General features: G+C 44.3%; 1 protein-coding gene across 1 annotated transcript; it reads right to left on the reverse strand.

Annotated features, from left to right (window-relative positions):
- Positions 1 to 1,563: 1,563 nt before the first annotated feature.
- LOC115320872 lies at positions 1,564 to 13,331 on the reverse strand. The gene is made up of 5 exons (XM_040214611.1): positions 13,188 to 13,331; positions 12,004 to 12,176; positions 8,067 to 8,137; positions 5,627 to 5,824; positions 1,564 to 1,841 (listed from the first exon to the last, which is right to left on the reverse strand). Exons 1-5 carry the CDS (start codon positions 13,329 to 13,331, stop codon positions 1,564 to 1,566), a joined length of 864 nt encoding a protein of 287 aa, XP_040070545.1.
- Between the last annotated feature and the right edge of the window lie 8,679 nt (positions 13,332 to 22,010).

Consider the following 22,010-nt stretch of genomic DNA (forward strand, 5'->3'; position numbering starts at 1 on the left):
GAGATTTCTTATTGAGTAAGAACTGTTTAAAATTATTAAATAAAATAAACAAGTCGCCACACCTGCCTCTTTGTCCTTGAAACGCTATTAAAATAACATTTGAAAAAGCTGACTCAATTGTTCAAAATTAGCATGTCTCAAATATTTATCCATTAGAATTAGATAAACATTTATTGAATCAAAATGAAGCAAAGTGAGAATCTGAATGTGGCCAGACTTAATTTGAGCGCCAAAGCGACTTTGTAAACATATATTGATGTAAATAGGTACAGAGATATAATAAGGTGGTGAATTTGTTTAATAAATTATATAATGATTTGTCCACTTAGTAAATGAGCATACAAACGAAATTCTACAATTTCTATACTTCTATCACGTGCAAACAACATGATTTTCGGGCGAATGCCGTGTTTATTTTGAGAAGCTAAATAGAATACCGTAGTAAATTTTTCTTATTCTTTATTACACCTTTGTTGCATTCTTTATAAACGCCTCACTCGCATAATATGCCATTGATGGTTTCGCACAAAAATGCCCAGCGTGGATTCGTTAAAAGGCAAAACAAAATTAAGTTTCTTGTTTTACTTTACTTTAGATAGCTTACATTTTCATTCAATAAATTCACACTGATGTGCTTTATTTGCACTGCAATCGCGGGATCATTTTTTTTTTCTACCATGCGACCAGTTGTTCCTAACCATTTTCTTCTACACCCTTTTTCAGTGGTACAGAATAAAGTACTACCAATGTATGCTGCTTGCTCTAATGGGGTATGGCATGTTCGTACATATGTCTCACACTCCGATGGTGATTGCGAGTGAATTGAGCAGACTAAATGTCGGAAAACATTCCAAGCTATCAGGCTGAAATTCCTTCTCTTTGCTCATCACCCTACCACATTTCAATGCCCGGAAAGAAGGAAAAAGAAAAAAAAAAGAAAAAAGAAAGGCTCTCGGGGAGAGGGGCCGGGGGGGGGGGGAGAGAGCGGAAGGGTTTTAGCCTTCCGCCCCCCCCCCTTCCCCCCCCCCCCCCCCCCCCCAACGTCACTGCGCCACTGACCCTCTATAAGTTTTGTCGTAACTTAATCAGTGGCATGTAACCTTCTTAGACGACAAGTAATGCTATTGCAATTCGACGTTTGGACGTAGTCTGCAGTCAAGCACTGCAGAAACGCAGCCCCCCTTATTTTAATCACAGCAACTCCTTTCGAGTCACAAATTGCAATTAAGAAAATGCTTCAAGATTTTCACACATTTTTATTGCTATAAGACCGACACCAGTTTTTTCAAAGATGCTCAGTGCTAAGGTATGCTTTTTTATCATTAGTTCTTGTTTTCCACAATGCAGACAGTATGGTTTCTTCTTGAGATATCACACTGCAAAGTATCGCGCTGGTTCCTCCTCTTGTCAAATACCTTCTACAGTGTTTACATGGCTCCCTTAGATACTGCACCGGTTCACATTCACGGAGCAACCAAAGACTACCTCGAAAAACACGTGGTTGATGGTTGGAGCGCGAGGACCGATACAGACCCGGGAAGCGCATTTGCTGACATCATTCTGTCAGTCACTTCCGTTTGTGTCACCTGATGCAGCATTTTCTTTTTCATTCATCTTGTCGCAGTCTTCCTTGTCATAAATTCGGGACGTCGGATATCCGCAGTTAAGAAGAAATGCGTATCGGCAGCTGGATGGAAGTTTCTTAAATAAGGAATCGTACAAATACGTTGTCTTATCCGCGTTCCCAGACTGCTCCTCGTTTTTCTCACTTTCTTCGTTCTGTACTTCGGGAATCGACAAATTGTTCTTTACCCAATCTTCCCTTAGCCAGAATTCACAAGCTGAAAAAGAAAGACAAACGCGATGTTTAAAGACAAGGGGCATTAAATTATAGAAAAGTTCGCTTATAATAGGAAAAATCAAAAACAAGCTTTTTAAAGGCAAAAATATAATTACAAGTTCGCCCAACTTGAGCATGTTAAATTAAGAAACAACGAAGGAACACCTTTGGAACTTTGCACAGGAACAAAATAAAAATGAGATTCAATTTTCACAAACACAGTGTAATCGTTTAGATATGTTTTGAAACGTATGGCACTGAGCACATTAATTGAATTTTTTTGCGAGTTTAACATTTATTCTAACCAGTATAGATTTTCCTGCGAGCTTTAGCGACCTGTAATGCAACCCTTCATCATCGGTGTCGTGGTTTTTATAATCCGATCGAGTTCATTAAGCAGACTTTCGATATGAAACTGATTATTAAAATCAAAACAAAAATTGAGCACGATGGCTGCCGACTGTTCCCCCGATCTACATGCAATAACGAGTTTTATTTTCGTCACTTGAATAGGTTTCTACAAGTTGAGTGAAGATAGTGAGCTGGTCATATTATCAGAAAACCCGAAGCCTAACATTTTATCCTTGGGTTTTTGTCTAAGTAGAAATAGAATTCTAAGATCAAACGAATTGACCCCTGGTTTCAGCTACGAAAACTGTTTCTATCCTTGTATTAGTGGCGTTGCACTACATAATGCCAATCGGCTGTCTTATTTTTCATATCAGGCTTTCTTAACAGAAGCTTCGAATATTAGCTGTAGCCGGGTGACACCAAATTCAGATCTCCAAGCTTCATAGCCCATGAAATTCGTACCAGGAAAATTATATATACATATTTCAAAATCTGTAGTGTGTTCCGGTATAATACCTTGATTACGTACTTTATTTATGGCGTTATTAACTTTTTCTAATATAGTCGGGCCCCAAAAAAAGACACAATAGGAATATATTTTAATTTTAGCATTGCAGCATGGTAGGTGCACAAGCGTAGGAACTGCAATTCTTTGCCAGGTTAGTGGCTGAGTGGGCACTGTCTTTGGATCTATGCGATTTCAGTTTCCGGCCCTTTTTTACGCTTTATTTTGACCTTTCGGAATGCTTGACAATATTCACGATCCGTACATCTCACAAGGGCCACTCTAGATTCCGGTGTGAGTATAAAAGTATCTGCATAGGGCGAGCATCGCGGTACTGTGCAAACCTGCCTGCCTCCCCGACAGCGGCGCATCCTAAATACGTTTTCAGGCAGCCGCACTTCAAGAGCTACTCTGATCACCGTGGATTGAAAACGCTTTGTTTTGGCGCCAGTCTGGGAACTGCGGGTACGCCTCAGCAATGGTTGACTATCAGACGATTTACCCGCACCAGCAGCACAACGGCGGCGCCCAGACCTCGTACTTGCAAATGTGTATAGATCCTTCCAATAATCACCCTCTGCGCGCTGCCATCCCAAGTTGAGGAACGCGTTCTGAACACGCGCAGTTGCTTTCTTCTGCGGAATATCAGACGACGCGTACGCGTCCACATCCTAATGACACGGCCTTTATAGTCTGCGTGATAAGTGCTGGAAATTCTATTGGCCTTTCGCTTCTGTATAAGAGGGCTCTCGCCTCATTCGTGTCAGTTCATTCTGAAGATGCCACATGCATAGATAGCGAAACGTCTATTTTTTATACATTTGCTTTGTTAAGCCGGAGTAAACTTTCTGCACTTTTCGCCCTTTGCTTTGATGAATTCTCCCGACCTTTGGCACATTTTTGCACTCATTGAACGCTTTGTTGTCGGTTCCTGGACGCCACGGGACTCGAAATATGTTTGAGTTGGTATTAAGGGTGGAACGACTTTGAATATCTCGATGAAATGTATGTTTGGGCTAGTCGGTTAATGGAGCATTTTGGTTTAAAGCGGAGCGACAATACAAGGACAAAGTAAAGACGAGAAAGACGACAGTGCTGTAGTCGGTCTCGTCTTTACTTTGTCCTTGTTTTGTCGTGCTGTTTTAAACCAAGATGTTGAATATCTTCCATTATAGCTAGACCTCTTTCGAAACAGGACACTCTGTTGGCAGCTGTGAAATCTCTGCAGAATGGCGGACTAAAACCTCAACATCACGGCACACTGGAAAACGCCACCCACTAAAAAAAGGGATGATCGCAGTGACGTTGAAATTTCGACGCTGTTTGATTGGCTCGTCGGCTGGTAGTGTTGGCAGCGCTTCGACGCTCACTATCTTATGGAATGACCTGCACGTTCCTCGATGCAGTCGCTCCGCCGTTGTGCAGTGGCTCCGACCCTCTAATAATCGGCACGTGACTTTTAAAAGTGGTCTATTACAGCCAAGATGTATTTGGCTCACAAATCGGATTTCTGAAACTTCTTTGTGTCGCCGTCCTCACAAAAAAAAAAAAGAAAAAAAAAAAAAAAACCTTTAGACATTTAAGCGAAAAGTGCATATCACGCATACAAAAAAGAGCATATGATTCGTTTCAATAAAGGAAAAGCAGAAAACAAGCATCCGAACCACATAATTAATGATAAGGCTCTCCTGATAACAATGCAAAGCACGTAGCGCTCACTGAGGCGACGGCAGCTTGCGATTTGAGTACTGACGGAACTAGCCTTTCATGTAAAAAAAGTTTTGGTACAGTACATTTACTTTTTATTGCGAAAGCACGAACTATCCCATGGAACGAAGCCGGTGTCTGTAGCAGCGAAAAGGCAGTTTTCATGTGCTCGGTTCGTCCGACAACGTGGACATGTGCCGTGAAGAGGGAAAACCAGATGTCGTCAAACCACGATTGCTTGGGCGGGAAGCACTTTGGGTTGAATTCAAGGACACTTCTGGTCATCAGATTTATTTGTTTTGTTCCAACATGAACGGGGGAAAACCGTCAAACTTAACGGACCACCTGCGGACTACGTCCAGTGCGTCTTAAAGTTCAAACGGCCGTCTGATCGTTCGAACTGTCGTCTGCTCTTTCAAACGTTTCTGCTTGTCGTCTGCTCTTTTAGACGATACCGGCCTGTAGACCAAATGCTGGCCTGGCACTTGCGATTATAAGTAAGTGCAGTCCTCAAAAGACTTAAGTTTGAAGGCTGGTAAGATGCTCGATGTAAGCAGTTGACACAAGATGTTGATCATTGTTAGCGACTTGTTATGCCTGATTCACAAGCTCTGATTCTGCTTGCCATTTTCAGTATCGACGTCGACCATCTCAACTACGGTTCATGCTTTTGCAGCCCGAGCAACATCGCGACTGAAAATTGCGAGCGAAATCTCATCATGCGAATAAGGCTTTAGCGTGCATTCTGCGGCGTCCACGCAGAATGAATCGCCGCGTGTCACATCATTCACGCGAAGTTTTGCGGTGTAACGAGCCTCGACAATTTCGCTGAGGCGGCTTAAGTAGTCAGACATTGCCAGGAATACGTAAAATCAACAATTAGAACGCCAAAAAGGGCAAGGCGACTCACACCGACGCCGACAACATTGCATTCCAATGGTTTGTTTATGAGCGACGGCTAGTTTCTTGCCCACACCCCCATCGCGCATGCGCGGCGCCGGTGGCGTCCGCTACGGGCACTCCGGTTTGTTTGTAAACATGAGTTGGTGTATAGTGCAGTGGGCAATCTTTGCAGGTGATACCACAGCTTCGCTGGCCAAGCACCTCCACAGTGCGGATTGTAGCCAATTCATTTAACAGATTAAATAGCTTTCTATTTGCGACTCGAAAGCGTGTTTTTTATATAAATTGCCGTGGTATGTGAAGAATTTCATTATACTCACATTCATGGCGTTCACGATCTCGTAGTGATCTCAATATATAACAAAAAGAATTCTCGTATAACACGTATTTTTCGGAATATAGAACGATGAATGGTCGCCAACATTCCTGGTGAAGTATGAAGCAGCTGCGACAGGGGGAGGTGAAATCGAGATTATAGCAGGTTCCATTTCGTGATGTGGGTTTACGCTGAGGCTGGCCTTGGGAGAAAAAGATTAGAGAAATGTATTTTTTGTTGTTGAATTAGGTGGTACATTGTGAGCTCGGCACCGTTCGCACGGATCGGGTTTTAGGCAGAACCTGGCCTGTGGCATTAACGCCCAATGTAACAGTGGAAAGTGAGAAAATAAATGTCCCAAACAACGAAAATTGCACTTAACGATAAACGGTGTCAGCAATTAGACAAAACAACTAAAGAAGAAAGAAAATGAGTATGGAACCAAGGATGATAGAACCCTTTGAAAGGTTTACACACTTATAGCTGCTGGGTCAACTATAGGAGTACGCCGTTTTTTGAGCACGTGCTGTGAGCTCATAGCAAAGACGAGTGCTTCGTCAGCGTTCCGCGAGGGCGCGGATTAAATCCCACGCTTCGAGCCTAAAAAATGGCGGCGGCCAATGCTGCTGTGGTGAACATTTGAAATTAGTGTATTGCACTGATCATTTCAGGCCCTGTTATACTCCGACGTCGAGTGTAGCAAGCGCGGCGAAGCGCAGCGTACAAAGAGATTGATTGGTCGCAGATATCGAGTTCCTGCACGCCTTCCAATAAAATGAGCGCATTCTGCGCTACGCTGCGTTCGCTTCGCTCAACGCTGAGGTATAACAGAGCCTTTAGACTAAGGCCGTCGAATGCCCACAATATACCCAGGTGAAGACGCCATTGAGCTTCCTCGTTCGTGGAAGTTGGTGGCACAAATCTTTCGCGTGCACGCCCCGCATAACAATAAAAGGAAAATGTTTTCTATGCAGGATACGTGCGCAGCTGTCTGCCAGTCTTGAATGGCGCAACTTCTTGTTTGGGCATTTTCCTAATACCCCGGCAAGGAAAGTTGATACCATTGCAAGCAACTACCACTAGTTTTTCTTCTATCTACAACAAATTTCTAACAGCTTCTTACTCCAGGTTTTAATATTATATGCTTTCTGTTCCCCATACCCTATACACAAAAACTACGCAGGAATCGAAATAATTACAAGAAGAATTTAAGAGATAAACAGAAATCTATTATCTGCTCACACTTAAACTTACAGGGTAACACGAAGTCGCGGTTACGAAACGTCCTCTCGCTGAACAAGCACGCCAGCAAGAATGGTACGTCTCAAATTCAGCGTGGAGAGCCAGCTTGCCCGCGTTTGTCAAAAATTACTCTTCATGCGCTAGGCCTTGGCTTGGAATTGGAGAAGTATCAAAGCAGGAGAGACAAACCCAACACAATACGTAAGTCTTACGACCGCTTGGAAAGATTGAGAGGAATTGTAATTAAAAAAATACCAGCACCGCTGTGCGCACTTCAAGCAGCCACGAACAAAAACTCCTAGACGGTAACACGAATTGCTCTAATAGCAGAAATCCACCATATTATTGCTCTCAAGTGCTGCGCTATGTACGACGTTATTATAAAAAAAAAAATGCGTGTACGCTTAGGTAATCTGGGAACATTTAGTGACTTGGGGGTGATGCGAGAAAAAAGTGCCAAAGTACATTAGCTTGCCTCTCTACACATGTATAATCAAACCTACAACAATAATTTTATAACATGTGAAAGTGCAATGTCACAGAAAAAAAACGCGTAACAGTTTCATGGTTGTATATAACTGAACATGCGTACATTTCGAAAACAAAAACAACAACGTATATAAAAAAAATATATCTTGAATCGTTTCAATTTAGTCGTACACATGAGGAACGAAATGTTACACGTCCAACCAGAATGATAGTTTGAATGGCAACATCTTAGTGGTGTGAGGGACTGGCATATTTTCAGCGACATCGTATCCTGGAAAGGTTATACCGGTTTATGCGTTCCGCCATAAGTTGGATTGAAATCAGCTCAGTGGTGTTTATTTCAACTAGTATTAACCCCTCTGCATCTACACAAGTTATTTAAGGGAACATGCCACTCTAGTAAACCACCGCAAACCAACTCTCTACGCAAATATTAAAAACAAAAACTTCCACGCTGTCGCAGCATTTAACAGATGTGAAGGGTTAACTAAATAAATGGAGAGAGCATGAAAATTTCAAACCAGTATTGTGAGTCAGCGGATGGCCCATTAGCAACTTGGCAATAAAACTGTGGTTAATAAATTCCCAAAGCTGCTGCACTTATGGTGCTTGTCGCGGCAACAACTGGTTCGCGCACAGCGCTTGCCAAAAATCATGCGATGGGAATTTTAGCATTAATTATTACTGCAAAAAAAAAAATATAAGATACGTACCCAAATGCATAATATTTTCAATGCTATAATCCTTTTGTTTTACAGCTTGAACATATTGTGTTTTTGATTTCCTGTAGCACAAGACGTGATAAATGACTATTTGCAGAAATCTTGTTTACACACAAGACACTTGGTGTAAATTTACGGGAAAATAATAAGGCCGGTTAAATATTACCTATGCATTATCTTTCACTCGTTTTTTACAAGTCATAGTATTATAAAACTTAGACATTGTGTGTTTAGTCTACCTAAAATTCAAAATTCAGGAATATAAAGGATAAGCGAAAGTCGACGTCAAGCTATCCTTTAGCAGTTTGCCTACCTTCAGAGTAGCGAAAATTGTATCAGCAATTTGTGATAGATTTAATGCTTATCTGTATGAGCGCGTAGCTAGCATTTTTTTTTTTTTAAAGTTAACGGCTATTTGTCTTTATTATGAAAACAGGCATATTGTTTAAAAAAACAAAAGAGTAATACCATCCAAAATAAAACAGACACAGTCACCTGAAAGTAAGCGACCGGAGATTATTCTTGGAAACTATGTTACAACCAAGAGATTCTTAGCTTTAAAACCTCTGCACATGCCTCTTCTATGAACGTGCCACGTATGCGAAATCGTTATATCTAAGAAGGTATAAATAAGACTGTTCGCCATTTGGAAGTTTATTTCGTGATATCGTTTTTTGTTATTATGATCGTTTGGCGGGCTAGTTGGTTGTACGTATTGAGATATTGAAGCGCAAAACGATGAGGAAACTAATACGAGGGAGAGAGGAAAGAGCGCTATTTCTTGTCTGCCTCGTATTTCCTTCCTCGTCGTTTTGCGCTTTAATATCCCGCTTTGTCAATCGTAGCCAGCTCCCAGTGGGACCCGGCGATTCATGTCTGTTTTCCGCCAATGGCCCGTTTTGGTTTCTTCATGCAGAGCGGTGTGTGCCGTTTGGGGTATTTCTGTTTTTATCATTCCCTATGAAACTAATTTTTCTTTACTTTCGTGGCCCGATCAATAGGGTCACATTTGTGCTTTCAGAGAGTTCAGGAAATTAACCGCCAGAATTAGCCCTTGTCACCTATATAATAAAAAAACATGAAACTACATTTGCTTCCGCGCTAGTTTTTATTAGAAAAAATTAAAAGAATCGAAGGTCGCAGTACCCCTCAACTCTCAACCCGTCTTTTCAGTGACGCCACCTGTGGTAGTACTACCTTGTCTACCGTAGGTTTGGGAACCGAGCGCTGTCATTTTTTTACAGACTAGCGCCGCCGAAGGTTGCACCGTGCGATCGAGTCAATAGGCGGTTGACCAAGGTGCTGAAGCCGACTGTAGCAGCGGGAGGGAACTGGTTTTGTCGACTTATGTGAGCTCCCAATGACAAGCCACCATCGCTCCCATAACTGCCACACCCGGCCACAAATCAACGAATTATCCGACGTGCATCATTTTCTTTCTTTTTTTTTTCTTTTGCTTTTACGCAGCAGTATTGCAATATTTCAGGGAAAGGGGGCGCGTTTTATCTCGCTTGTCAGACCTATCAACTTAGTATGGCGGGCAACTGTTCCAAAATGCGCCGCTCGCGCAATACAACGCAAAGGGGAGCACGCCAATCAAATGGCGACGTTGGTTGAGAACAGGGAAAAACAAAAGCACGTGATTCCGTTTCGGGGGTAAACAAACGTACGAGGTGCACGAGGAACACACGAACTTTCGCGGCGCATACGCCGATACACCATCAAGATACACACCTACGGCGCAGATATAATAAGGCGATCGGTGTCCTATATGCACTACGTTATTGAAGAGCATGCGAAGATCAAATGTGGAAATTTTTAGATAAAACTAACCGTACTGATCTGGTGAAACCATGGTTATGTAGCCGCCCAAAAGACAAAATCCCATCCCAGATGGCGCCATGATTCGAAGTCTTAGTCTCATAATTACCGGTCAGGTATGCAAAACACTGCACCACACCGGCTTGTCCTTTTGGCGTTTCCAATGTGTCTTAAGAACGCACCGAACGGATCAGACCCATCTCACCAGGCATTCGGCGCATGCGTGAAGCCGCCTTAACGTGCAGAGTTCCAGCCAGGTTCAGGCACGTACTGAAAGACTAAAGTTCCCTCGATGCAATCCGACAGTGGTGGCGTAGTCAAACTGGCTGGTGAGATCGATCATTGTCTCCTATACACTCACAAAGGTTGGCAGTTCGATGACGGAGAACACTTTTACACACTCATTCGGGTGAGGAAGGAAGTGCCTTGCGTATTACCTCCTCGAGGGAGGGAGACACTGGTGCCCCACAGTGCCCGGTCGCAGATTTGAAGCGCGAGAATCTGGTAGCAGAGAGCATTTCCCGGGGAGCCTGTAGTCAGCGCACAGCTTTTGCAGCAGCCAGGACCCGAAACATGGTTTTCAAACCCAACGAGAGAAAGAAACGGTAGTCCGAGGCAGAGCCTCTGGTCCGAGGAACGCGAGAAGCAAGAGCGGACATTCCATCGCTCGGGACAAGTGTTCTTCGGCGTCTCGCCGCAGCTGGGCGCCCGTTACATTCCTCTTGTCTGCCGCTCTACCTTTTCACTCTCGGCGGCCGCGTCTCGTGGCGAACTGCCAGGCTTTGTCAGTATAGAGGAGGCTATGGATCGGTCTATTGCAGGAAAACAGAGGTGTTCTGGAAGCACATGCCACCGCGCGGAACGCGATACGAAAATTGTTGGCACGTAACACGCGCTTGTGGTGCTCCAGACCAGAGGTTCCCTCACTCTTTCTCCTGCCGCATTTACAGGCATGATTTCTTGTTTATGAGCATTATAAACACAATAAAGTCATTTTCGGAAATCAAAAACTACGTCTGACTATGTCACGGGCCATTTTCATCTCCACATGGTCCCTAAGGAAGAAATATTCGAAAACATGCTGAAGAAATAACGTTACTAATAAACGATTCAGCACGAGTCACTCGTCTGCATATTTTCTATTATTTGTTCGTTAGATACCATGTAAAATTGATGCTAATGTCCCTAAGATCTTATGAGATATAGTTTTTTGTGAAAGCATATATCTTGTCAGCTTTAGATGCTCATTTTTCGCAGATTCCATACTGTATTTGGCTTGTCAAAACGCCTCCTTTTTTATTATCTAAAGCGATGTCTGTTATATGGTGAAAATGTAATTAATGCAAAGGTGCAAGCGAGCTGGACAAGAATGACAATAACAATCCCTGCAGAAGTGAAATGGGGACAGAGCAAAAGCATAAATCTCCAAAAACACAGCTAGGTGACAGGTGCGCTACCGAAAAAAATCCGCCTTTTCCTGGTATCGAACCAGGGACCTCTGAATTTTGAGTGGAGCACTCTAATAACCGAGCTAACAAGGAGTTAGACGTCAGTAGAGCAAACGGGTTTTATCAGTTGTTTTTATGTTTTCGAGATATGTGTTTGTCCTTTCTCCCCCTTGTTCCCTTTCCCCAGGGATTCTTATCGTCGTCTGTTACGTGTTTCTTTAATCCCGCAACGTATAATAAGGATTTGCTTGTTCTTGCAGCTTGTACATTATTGTCGAAATAAATTGTAGCCATGTGTATTTACAAAAACAATCCCATTAATGCTCCGCCCAAGTGCAAATGGGGGACTCAGACGGTGTCACTATTTTGCCATATTATTAATCCTATCGTATTATCAAACGCTTTTTGTGCTTTTGTATGCACCTTATTATTAAGCCTCAGCATACAGTTCGAAATAGTAAATATACAAAATAAGTGACTAACGAATAAACTTATTCAAGCACTCTATCGTACTTCAGTAGAATTCCTAGGGGGATACTTATCAGTTTTTGAAAAGACAACTAACTACTTCAGTGGACACCGAAATGCCATGTATAAATGGTTGGATATTTATTAAACCATTTATGTTGAGGACATTATGAAACAAGGGAAATGCTTACATTTCTTGAGAGTCTGTGTCGTACCATTTTAATGTGTAAGCGGCACTCTTCAATGTGTGATTGAGGTCGCTTGAATGCACTTGGAGGCATCTCACATCTTCGTAATCTCTGCGGACCCATAATCCGCTACTATAAATTAGATAATAGCTCTGGTTCGCCGTACCCTTGATTGTCTGAAAATATATTAGTGTTTTTTTTAATTCTTTTTACGTAATTAAAATGCTGTCCTCTGGATTAGCTTCGTATGCATTGATAAAGCCTTAATGTGAGCTAGACGTAAGACGTAAGAACTAGACGTAAGAAAACTATTAGAAACAAATTTCGTTGCATTCATAATAAGATGTGATCGACGTCGTCGGAATGCACGCTCCACTTTCGTCTATCTCCTCTACGAATGAAAACATTACATTGATTCTCCAGAAGAATAAAAGTGGCCAGTGTATAGCCGATGAGGGACTAAATACCATACTAGGCTTACAAAGAATGTGCCTGCTTGTAAACGTAACATTAATAAACAAATTGTTGGAAGAAACGAACGAACAATCAATATTGACAATAAGTCAGAACAATGGCAGCGGTATTTTAGCTGGCAGCGGAAAGAAGAAAACAAACTCGGGACGAGGGACCACGTCCCGAGTTTCTGTTACTCTTTCTGTTTCCAGTCAATGATACAAACCCGCCCTTCAGTTAATGGCAACTTTGTTTTAGCTTCATACAGTATTCTACATTCAGCTCGTTTTTGATTTAGTATTATTGTCATCACGTTTTCTTCCTTTGGAATTCGTGCCACCTAAAAAACCAATACACCAATCCGCTGCCAATAAAGTGAAGCTGATGTGTGTGTGTGTGTGTGTTTTTTTTTTTTACAGCGATTCAAAACTACACATTTCTGAAGGCTCAGATTTCGCCCAAAGGTAGCGCAAAACGTTAGTGAAAAAAAAATTGTAACTAACGGTCTCCGGATATAAACGTTTAAGGCAATTGCCTGCAATTGTTTTACTGCGCAATGGGGTTTGCTTTCAGCAGGGGCATTATTCGGGTACATGAATTCGTAAGGTCGTCCGGAAGCCATCTCCTTACTAATATAAACAGGATCTCGACTGAAACAGCAATGGCTTCATGGCAGTGCAGATGGCCGATATTGTTAAAACAAAAATTATATCCCCCGTGAAAATAAATCATACTTTCCATGCATCCTGCATCGGTCCAAGGTCTTTCCTGTTCAGGTCAGGATTGTTGTCCGGTGTTTTCTCCCAACTTTCAAGCTCTACGCGGGCGTACGCCGCACCGACGCTTAGACAGAACAGCAAATGTTTCAGGGCTAGCATCGTTGGCAAACTCTCAAACGTAGTTGCAATATGGGCAGATGTGTTCGCTTTATATAGTTGCACCGATTACGATATTTCTTGGAAGAATCAAAATTCATTTTTATTTTTTTGTTGCGAAAAGAAGCATTCAGTTGTTCGCAGTTACAAAATTCACGCTCTCCCTCCTTTTTTTCGGAATAGGTGGGCGTGTTTTCTTCTCTATTTTGTCAGGCAATGCATTCCCCGCTTGCAAGGATGTTTAATATCCTAAGGCCCGGCATGACATCATGCACAGCAGCAATGCCTAAGAAATAAATCAGTCCCAGACTGCCTTGCGTACCGACGATGTTCTCAACATCTGCTCGTCGCTCGGTCGGCTGGATCGGCTACGTGAGGCTTCGACTACGTCTACTCCGTGCCTGCGGTCCGTTTCGTCAGCCCGTTGTTACGGCTGGCTCTCGATACGATCGCGGCACAAAATTAAGCATTGGTGTTCTACTGAATGGCGGATTTAATCAGATTTTAATACTTGTTGGGCATAAATCGCGAAAAGCATTTTAAATGCAGTTTATTCATTTCAGAAAGGAATGGTATATTGTCCTGTCTTCTCCTACAAGCCCTTGTGTTTCGCACCTGCAGTGAGGACGAAACGACATTCCAAAGAACGACCTTCCTGGAGCGCATTCCTTTTAGGAGGAATGAAGGAACGCGCCGTTACACTTTGCATCAGTGGAACTGCAACGGGGACTCGCTACGTTTTCGAAAAAAATGAAAGAAGGAACGTCCATTTTTTAATATATATATTCTAAAAGTTATTAACCCTATGATAGAAATTTATAGTAGGTGAGAGGTTAAGAGTGAAGTGGGGAGCTCCTCCCTTCTTTTTCCACATTAGCGGAACGAACGTTTGAGAGGAGGCTTTTTCCCCTCCAGCGTTCGCTTTTGTAAAGTGGAGAGAGATGAGAAGAGCTTCCATTTCCCTCTTGACTTGTCACCGACTATAAGCTTTTTATCATCTCCTATTTCAACATCCGATTTCAAGGTATTCGGCAGTGTCCGCAAGGTTTTCTAAATTTCGAATACAAAGAACTGGAGCAAATGTGACCCTGACTTTGCGATGTTTAATAACCAACTCGCCTGAACAGCTTCTGCCAATTCGATACGTAGTTTGGCGTGCATATATTTTCACATGTTTGCTTCATTTTATTTACGCATTATCTAGCACAGTATTTTAGTTAATTACGCAATTAGGCCATTAATTTAAAGGCACGTTCTATCTTACGAATGTAACGGGAACGAATTCCTTTCAAACCATTGGAACTTGAAACGGAAACTCGTTCCAAGGCGGAGAAGGAACCAGAAAAGAACGTTCGTTCCTGTCTTGGAGAAACTTGTACAACACTTTCTCGCACTGTCTTTTTTCTATTATGTGTAACCGAGTAGCCCGTCAGTTCGTTTGAATATTTTTATTAAAGGAACGCCTTTAAGCGCAAAAACAATGCGGATATATATACCGGGTGCTTAAACGAAGGTTGACTACAGTTCCTGAAATTAGTGTATTCGAGGTGAAAAAAAATGTATCTCGGCATTGCATTACTTGTGGTGGCGGACGTCAGGAAATGCAGAAGAGTTACTAATTAGTTTGATAATTAATTGAAAGTTACCAATTAACTTTTTAGTTAGTGAAAATAGACATGTCTCCAATAGCAATTTGCCTGAGCCTCAACGGAAACCACTCAATCAGTTAGTTTCAGAAGGACTTTGTGCGCGTGGGAAGCGTAGTAGTGCGCTAAAGGTACCCCTCGTGGAGCACGGGCGGGAGCACGTGCTGCCGCAAAGCCCTGTATCGGACAGCGCACCAGTGGTGAGGTGGACTTCGCTCCTTCGATGCACGTCTGATAACGCTGAAAACGCGTTGTCACGTGTTTTAAGCCTGGTTCAGACAGTTCCGTTTGACTGCGTTTGACTGCGTTGCGGCAGCGAGAAACCAGGACATCCCTGCTGCTTATATCGCGTGCCAAGATGATTCCTTGGATTAGATTCCACGCTTCATACGAAGCACAGATGTGCCGGTGACTAGCTTTCCGCACTCGACGCAACGCAGTCAAACGCACTCAAACGCAAGTGTCTGAACCGGCCCTAAATGTTTTTGTTGCGTGCTTTTTTTTAGGCTGAAAAAAAGAAGCCCGCAAAGCGGATCTTGTGGGAAGCATTTTAATTGGGTGTTTCTCAATGCGCTCTACAACTCTCCAAGTGACACCTCGGCTCTTAAACGAAAAATTAAAAAAAAATAGCTACTTAGGCTTAATTAACTAAATAACTAGGCGCACGGAATGAAAATTCTGCACGTTCCCAAACGCTTGCTAACAACAAACAGTTAATGTCACTGTCGAAGAGCCTTCTTTTTTTTAAAAAGTTTGGTGCAAGTTATTTGGGACAGCCTGTGTATATATATATCAGGGGGGGGGGGGGGGGGGGCCAAGCTGCAGCGAGCCGCATGCGGCTCTTTACATGTTACAGTGCGGCTCGTGGCTCCCTCCCCAACCTCCCCCCCCCCCCCCCCCCCCCCTCCCGCGCCTCCCTGCCGGTCACACGAGGACGTCCCCAAAAAGAGAAATGGAACGCGTCTTATATCGAAAGGCAGGTTGCGGTTAGGTAGTGTTCCGCTACTGCCTTACATACAGTTTGTACTGCTTTTGACTCGGTTAGACTGAAAGTATAGTTTGAATGTCGTTTATTGCTATGGACAAAAATACCCCCCCCCCCCCCCCCCCCCCCCCCCACCGCGGCTCTTGGAAGGTTCGTGGCTTTGTTTGCGGCTCTTAGGCCGGGTTAGCCTTGCCACCCCCCGATATATATGATGATTGAAGCTGGTGGGCCGGTGATTATTGAAATACACAAGAAAGCTCCATGGAATGAACAAAAACAAGGAAAGTTTTATTGACGTTTCGAGAAGAGGCCTCTCTTCTTGAGAATGACGGTCGAGGGAACTTGGTACGACCTTTCTGTATTCCCGCAAAGTAAGAAAAAAAAAATCCAGTTAGGCGAGGTCACGGATATAATACCCTTCAGGTGAGGACAGCTCGCTCCCCGTGCCGCGCCGACAAAGTTGGCCCTTCCCTCTCTCTCTTTCTCTCTCTCACTATGGTTTCAAGCGGCGCGGGGAGGCGACCCGTCGACCCGTGGTCACGTACAGCCTCGCCGTCTGGCCGCCGACGACACCGTCAGCCGCAGGCACGGCGGCAGCGGAATGATGCAGCCTCTCGGATGCCCGTCGAACGAACGCTATCTGATTCCTCGCGCCGCACCTTCAACCCCGCCGCGTCCCTGCCCAAAAAGCGCACACCACACCGTGGCCGAGGAGGAGGGCTGGCTCACTCGTCCAATTAGCCAAGAGGCAAAACCAGCGTCGATCCGACAAAGACGGCCAGACCCCTAACCCACGGGGCGCTCCGCGGTCGGGGCGCCTGAAGAGACACGGGAAGGACACAGCGCAACAACAATGCCAAAAAAAGTTACTGGGAAGTTTTTGTTGGAAATGTTGGAATGGCTCGTCGACTCTTAACTGTAAATATGACTCCAATTTAATTCTTGCGTTCGCTTTTAGACTTAGATGTCAATGACTTGAAGTGGTGTTAGTATGCCGGGATCTTCGTTAATCCCTCTTCGCAGTGTGTTGAACTCACGAATTAAGAATGATTCCTTCTGTTCCCGCTCGCGATGTGAAGCAAATCCGGATTCTAAAAATGTGGCAGTTAACTTCTTAAATGAGTGGTCTTTTAGTTTTAGGTGTTTTGAGAGTGGAAGAGTGGGCTTTTTTTCGGTGCCAGATCTGTGATTGTTGAACCTCCTCCGGAATGGACACTTTGTTTGTTTGGCCCACGTACGGCATGTGACATTCCCCACACTCCAGTAAATATACAACGTTGGCGGTAGAGCAGTCTAGATCACCCCGAATTCGGAAGGTGAAGTTTGATCCCGTGCTCCTAGCTGTCCGGGTGGGGGAGACGTGTGGGTATACCTCACACCGCATACTCAAGCATGGTCGGCTCCCAATGTTCTCCACCGGGGTGGTCCTGGCTTCCACAATCATATAATTTAGGTTTCTAGGACGTCTGAATGCAACGCGTGGTGGGAAAGGAATTATATTTCTCAGCCTTTCGCTTTGTTTATTAATATTAAAATGTCTCTTCAGAATGTTGTTAATGTTAGGCTTGTTGTTTGAATCCGTTAAAACTAAATTATTTTTACGATTCTCCCTTCGGTCCGACGGCGTGCCAGATAGTAGTTTATTGCGGTCTAGTGCGATGGCTCTCTCGATTGCGCTGTCAACGACGGGTAGTGGATAATTTTGCTCGATGAGGGCGCCCCGAAGGTGGGCTGCATTGCCGTTAAAGTCACCCTCCTCCGAGCTTATCCGTCGGAATCTGTGCGCCTGACCATACGGAATACTAGTTTTACAGTGGCGGGGGTGGCAGCTGTTGCAATGCAAATATTTCGAGCTCTCTGTAGGTTTCCTGTAGAGTTTTGTTTTTAAACTCTCTCCCATCACCACGACCGTGGCGTCAAGAAAGTTAACCTCGGTTCGGGAGAACGTATGCGTAAATTTAATATCTGGGTGTGCGGAATTAAAATCCCTGATAAACTCCAAAAGCTGGTCCTCACATGTGTTCCCATATTTTAAAAAATGTCGTCAATGAATCGTCTGTAAAAGGAGGGTCGCAGAGGTCTGCCCGAAAGAAATGTTTTTCCTAGTCTATTCATAAAGATGTTTCCGTAGTTGGGAGCCATTCTAGCGCCCATCCCATACGAAAATGGTCTATGGACGTCTCTGGAAAATCCAATGGTAAGCTTTCACCTTCTATGGCCCTCTATGATCAGCCATAAGAAACCATAAAACACGCTATAGCCACCTATAGAAAAATTTATGTTTTCAAAGCTATAGAATCTTTACCCTTCCTATTTATATAGCTGGCTATAGAATAGTTATTGGCTATGAAGCTATAGACTCGCAACTATTCAATATTTTATATCTAGCTATAGAGATATGTAAGTCCTTAATGCTATAGATTTGCGACTATTGAATCTGCTTTAGCCGGCTATAGAGCGGAGTATGTCCATCACTCTATAGACTCGCGACCATTAAATTTTTTTTAGCCTATTCTATAGTGTTTTATGTCGCCAAAGCTATAGGCCTCCGACCTTTTAATGTGCTTTAGCCGGCCTTAGGGTGGTGTATGTCCCTAAATCTATAATCTCACGACCATTAAATTTGCTTTAGCCGTCTCAATAGTGTCCTGTGTCACCAAAGCTATAACCTCCTACCTTCCGATGTGCTTTAGCCGGCATTGGAGGGATGTATGTCTCTCGAGCTATAGACTCGCGACCATCCAATTTTTTTAGCCGGCTCAGTGGTGTTCTATATTGCTTAGGCTATAGGCCCGCGGCCCTTTTTTTCTTACTGCACAGGTAGGAAAATGGAAGAGAGTGATTCATGCACTCAATCGGGGCGAGAATTTTCTTTAGCGAGGTTAACGGGGCGTATGTCGCCGCGGCTATACGCCCGCATTTACAATACTGTCCTTAACTGCCTATAGGACTATTGCAGTTTTGCCGGATGCTTTCCCTGTGCATTGCCTTATTTCGGCGTTGACGTCTCCTCAATCTTCCGTTTTTTAGCTCTAATTATCTGTGTATTCCAGTGTAGTTTGTAAGTGTGTGTATTTCGTCCCGCGCCTTCTACTTTGTCCGTGTCCCTGTCATGTTTGAATTTCTTTCTGCCTGCTGTGTTAAATATATTTAATGTTTTTTTTCTGTATGTTTCGTCGTTCTCGATGCGGCGGCAACAAACATAAAGCCGCTGCTTACGGCCACTACAGAGGTGAGCTCTACTCCTCTCGCGATGGTCTATCGCGCTATAAAGTCGTCTATTGGACTCAAATAAAGTCTCGAGAGGGTTGTTTCGAAAGCCGGTGCACATGTCATCAGTGTAGGAAGAGCAACGACGTAGCAATCGCGACGCGACAGCCGACTGCGCCTCGATCTGGCCGCCCGCGCTCGCTCTGTAAAATATAAGCTTAAGACTCCCGCGCAGCGTTAGCTTACTGAAGATGCAAGACGCTTTTTTGTCGTCGCGAATCCTTTGCACTTCAAATGGCTGCGGAGCCGTTCCAGCGCCCGGCGTACCCTATGAAGCGTCCTCCCAACAACCATTCGCCCAGCATGGAAGCTTCCGTCTGCGAACGGCGGCGGTTTGTCGTCGCGGGGACCATGTTCGCGGGAGCTCATAAAATGCTCCCATTCAGGTCGCGACGATAAATCGTCGGCGCTCGCCGATTGCCAAAAGGCTCCAGAAAGGTTGCGATGCTGCGCGGGCGGTCGCTGAGGGGCGCTGCTGCCTTTAAGGTACGCCGAGCATTGGAACGTTTTCGTCGGCGTTCGCAGGGCAAAGATTCTCAACGACAAAGCATCGTCCTGCATCATCAGCAAGCTAACGCTGCTCGAGAGTCCCACGCTCACATTTTATCAGAGCGAACGTGGACAGCCAGATCGAGGCGAGTCGTCTATCACTTCGCGATTGCTGCGTCGTTACTCTCACTCAACAATCGACACAGTTCTCTTGAGACTTCATGAGCGTTAAACAGACGCGTCTATAGCGCGATAGAGTGTCGTGACAACAAGAAAAACGTACCCCGGCAGGGGCGTAAGCAGCGGTGCAGTGTCCGTCGACGCCCGTGTCGAGAACGGCGAAATATGCGCAAAAACACAAGTTAACAGCCGAAAAAAAAAAAGTAATATCGTTAGCCACGCGCTACCCCAGGTGCGTTTTATAATCATTCTGTTCTGCGAATTCCACAAATGAGCAAGCGCTGTGGCTAATTTTTCTTCTTTTTCTTTAAATTATGAGACATTAAAGTCGTTGGAGCATCTTGGAGCACACCGCCCCACCACGTGTCATCGTGGTGCGCAGAGATCGTAATTAATAACACTGCTATAGACTCAACTCACGGATGGAAAACGTATTACGGCAAATTTTTTTTAACCATGCAATCAAAAATGCCACAGTAATGCAAAGATTCCCAAAATTGAAATTGAAAAATGCGAACCTAACAGTGTACACATAATTCAAAATTGCTTGGTAAAATAAAGAATATACCTATATATATATATATATATTTATATTTATTTACTTATTCATTTGTGGACATCGTGCGCAAACATTTAATTCTTCATTTTAAATTACAGTCAAACTTCGACGTAACAAACGTCCATGTAACGAAACCCCCGATGTAACGAAGGACATGATTTTTTTTAACCGCAAGTATAGACACGCCACGTATTTTTGACCTCTATGTAGCGAAGTCCCGTTCGCCGAAATTTTGATGTAACGAAGTTTCATGGACAATTCGTCACAAACTTTTGGGTCCCAAAGGAGATTTCGGGAAGCCCATGCGCTGAAATGGGCCCCCGATAAAGCGCAAAAGGTAAAACGGGCCGAATCTGGCGAGTACGGAACGGCCACTAGAGGACGCTAGAGCCGCCGCCGTTTCGTCCGTCGGCTTCATTCGCGCTGCGTAGTTCGTTTCGAGGCCGAACTAAAGGCGTGGGTTTCTCGTTGTCCTGGAGGAGCTTTGAAGGCGATGGAGCCGCCCCCGACAACGGCGACCTCGACAACTTTCCCTAAGCCGACGCTGCTGTCATTGCAACGGAGGAAATGACCAACGAGGCGATAGCTATGTTCGCGGGAACTCTGAAGACGGGGACAACATCGAGCCTGATGAGCAAGGCACCTGCGATGTGCCCTGTAACCATGGAGTGGTGTACGCGATCGATGTCTTCAGGCGGTTCGCGAGCACACAGCACGACGAAGAGCGATGCAGGCCGTCTGGCTATGCGAACGTACTGTGATGGCAATAATAATGCCAAGGGTCGCCCAGATAAAGGTTACGGACTACTTTCAACCGAAATAAAGGAGTCCTCGGTGAGTTTTGTGGACTCGAGAAACATTCGTAGAAACTTTCTTTAACCTTAGCCCCAAATTTCGATGTAGCGAAATTTCAATCTAACGAAGTAAATTCCGCATTTCACCGACTTCGTTACATCGAAGCTTGACTGTATAATGTGGGTTACACGGCGTAAAATATGATTTCTTCAAACCTTCCCCGTTTTGGGTCACGCCTGGGAATTGCACCTTTGGAATTTCAAAAGCTGGCGTTCATGGAGCTGTCCTGTTCACTCGGTAGTGACAGCAGAGTAGACGCTATGCGTGTTTGAGGCCAATCGTGTATCCGGTTAGGGTCACGAGACAACAGTCTCGAAGTTGGTGATAACGCTGAACACGGCACCTGCCTTAAGCCCAAGGCCACACATAGCATCCACTGCACTATCAACCTTGGGTCGAGCTGTCAACAGGATATAATAAGTGGCACATTCTCTCGTTGTGTTCATTGTTGGTATGCCCCTGAAGATTAGTGTTTGTGATCGCACCCCCGTTCTGGTATTGAAGGAGCTCTGCTTTTCAACTCCTCTGTTTTATCTCTCTCCCTAAGCTGAAAGCATTGTAGAAGGTGCGCACTCGGCGGACCAATAACCCGTAGACTTTTCATGGCTTGACTTCGCTCTCTCAGCGCATGTAACGGAAGGAGCGGGAGCACGTGGTTTGACGGATGACGCAGTAGCCGTTGCCAATCCCGGAAAGCC

Source organism: Ixodes scapularis, unplaced genomic scaffold (assembly GCF_016920785.2).
Source record: "Ixodes scapularis isolate PalLabHiFi unplaced genomic scaffold, ASM1692078v2 PGA_scaffold5__190_contigs__length_132052651, whole genome shotgun sequence".
NCBI lineage: Eukaryota > Metazoa > Arthropoda > Arachnida > Ixodida > Ixodidae > Ixodes > Ixodes scapularis.

Excerpts from the sequence above, each read along its gene's own strand:
- LOC115320872 (XM_040214611.1), bottom strand. The coding sequence starts at position 13,331 with ATGCTAGCCCTGAAACATTTGCTGTTCTGTCTAAGCGTCGGTGCGGCG. Across the intron at positions 12,177-13,187 it reads CGATGCAGGATGCATGGAAA|ACAATCAAGGGTACGGCGAA; the intron begins GTATGATTTATT and ends ATATATTTTCAG. Across the intron at positions 8,138-12,003 it reads GACACAGACTCTCAAGAAAT|GAAATCAAAAACACAATATG; the intron begins GTAAGCATTTCC and ends CTTGTGCTACAG.